Raw genomic sequence first — 1,194 nt, 5'->3', positions numbered from 1 at the left:
TCCGAACAAGTACAACCAGGTCAATAAACTCTACCTTTCGTAAAAGAGGCCAGCGCGCCAGAAGCTAAGCAGCAACCTCCGCAAACAAAGCCGGATGACGCAAGGCACGGACACCGTCCTTAACATTCACCCCGAACATTTACCTCCAACATAAGCAGCAAAAGACTAGAAGCAAGCAGCGCATATAGCGCAAACAATCGGGGTTTCAACAAAAACGGGAGCGACTCACAATGGACTGCCATACAAAGGAGACACTAGGGGTCACACAATGGAGGCGATCAACGATGCTAACACTATCACTGCTTTACGCCATCACTCCAGCGGACGGCGCCAAAGAAGCCATCGAATACACAACTTGGACAAACCACTGCGGACTGGCGGCCACACTGAGAAAGGTTGCCGGTGGAGTACTAACGAAACTGAAAAGCCACATTAACTACCGGCAAAAACTGGAAGAAATGGAAACGAAGCTACGAATCTACGCACTAAAAGGAGACGGAGGGGGAGAGCAAAAGTCAGCGGAGATACTAGCAACAACGGCAGCCCTAATGCGACAGAGCAAGCGAAACAAAGACCAAACCAATCTACAGACGGCGTTTACTGCCGTGGGCTTAGCTAGCGAAGGCGCAGCAGCAATCAGCAGCTACCTGATGACACTCGGCACGCTAACCAGCAGCGGCTCTGCGCACTGCCTAAGCAACGCAAACGGAAACGGAGACGGAAAAGACCAGCTTACGCCGACAGGTTGCCGGCACGGCACAGAAGCAGACTTCGAGCCGGGAGCCGGAACGACAACATCTGAAGTAGCAAACGGCGGCTTCGCGAAAATAGCAGGCAAAACAGACGCCGCAAACACGGGCCAAGCAAACATGTGCGCATTGTTCACACACCAAGCGACCCCGCATAGCTCACAGGGCATATACATAACCGGGGCACAGACAAAACCTTCATTCGGGTACGGCATGCTGACAATCGGCACGACGGACCAGACCATCGGCTTGAAACTTTCGGACATAAAGGGCAAACAAGCAGACAGCGCGCAGACATTCTGGAGCAGCTGCCACGCCGAAGTCAAGGCCGGGCAAGATATGAAGGCAGACCCAGCCCTAAAGGTCGACCAGACGCTCCTAGCTGTTCTTGTGGCTTCGCCGGAGATGGAGGACATACTTAAACTAGAAGCGGCAGCATCACAGC

The 1,194-nt window shown here is 53.4% G+C and overlaps 1 pseudogene across 1 annotated transcript in view; it reads left to right on the top strand.

Annotated features, from left to right (window-relative positions):
• Positions 1-230: 230 nt before the first annotated feature.
• TEOVI_000033400:pseudogene overlaps positions 231-1,194 on the top strand; it is a 1,572-nt pseudogene continuing 608 nt past the window's right edge. The window contains exon 1 of the mRNA in view: positions 231-1,194. This exon is cut by the window's right edge and continues 11 nt beyond it. Coding sequence covers positions 231-1,194 — 964 coding nt within the window.

This window comes from Trypanosoma equiperdum (assembly GCF_001457755.1).
Source record: "Trypanosoma equiperdum strain OVI genome assembly, contig: ctg_154, whole genome shotgun sequence".
Taxonomy (NCBI): domain Eukaryota; phylum Euglenozoa; class Kinetoplastea; order Trypanosomatida; family Trypanosomatidae; genus Trypanosoma; species Trypanosoma equiperdum.
Note: the sequence above shows the minus strand (reverse complement) of the source record. Positions and strands in the feature narration are given on the sequence as shown.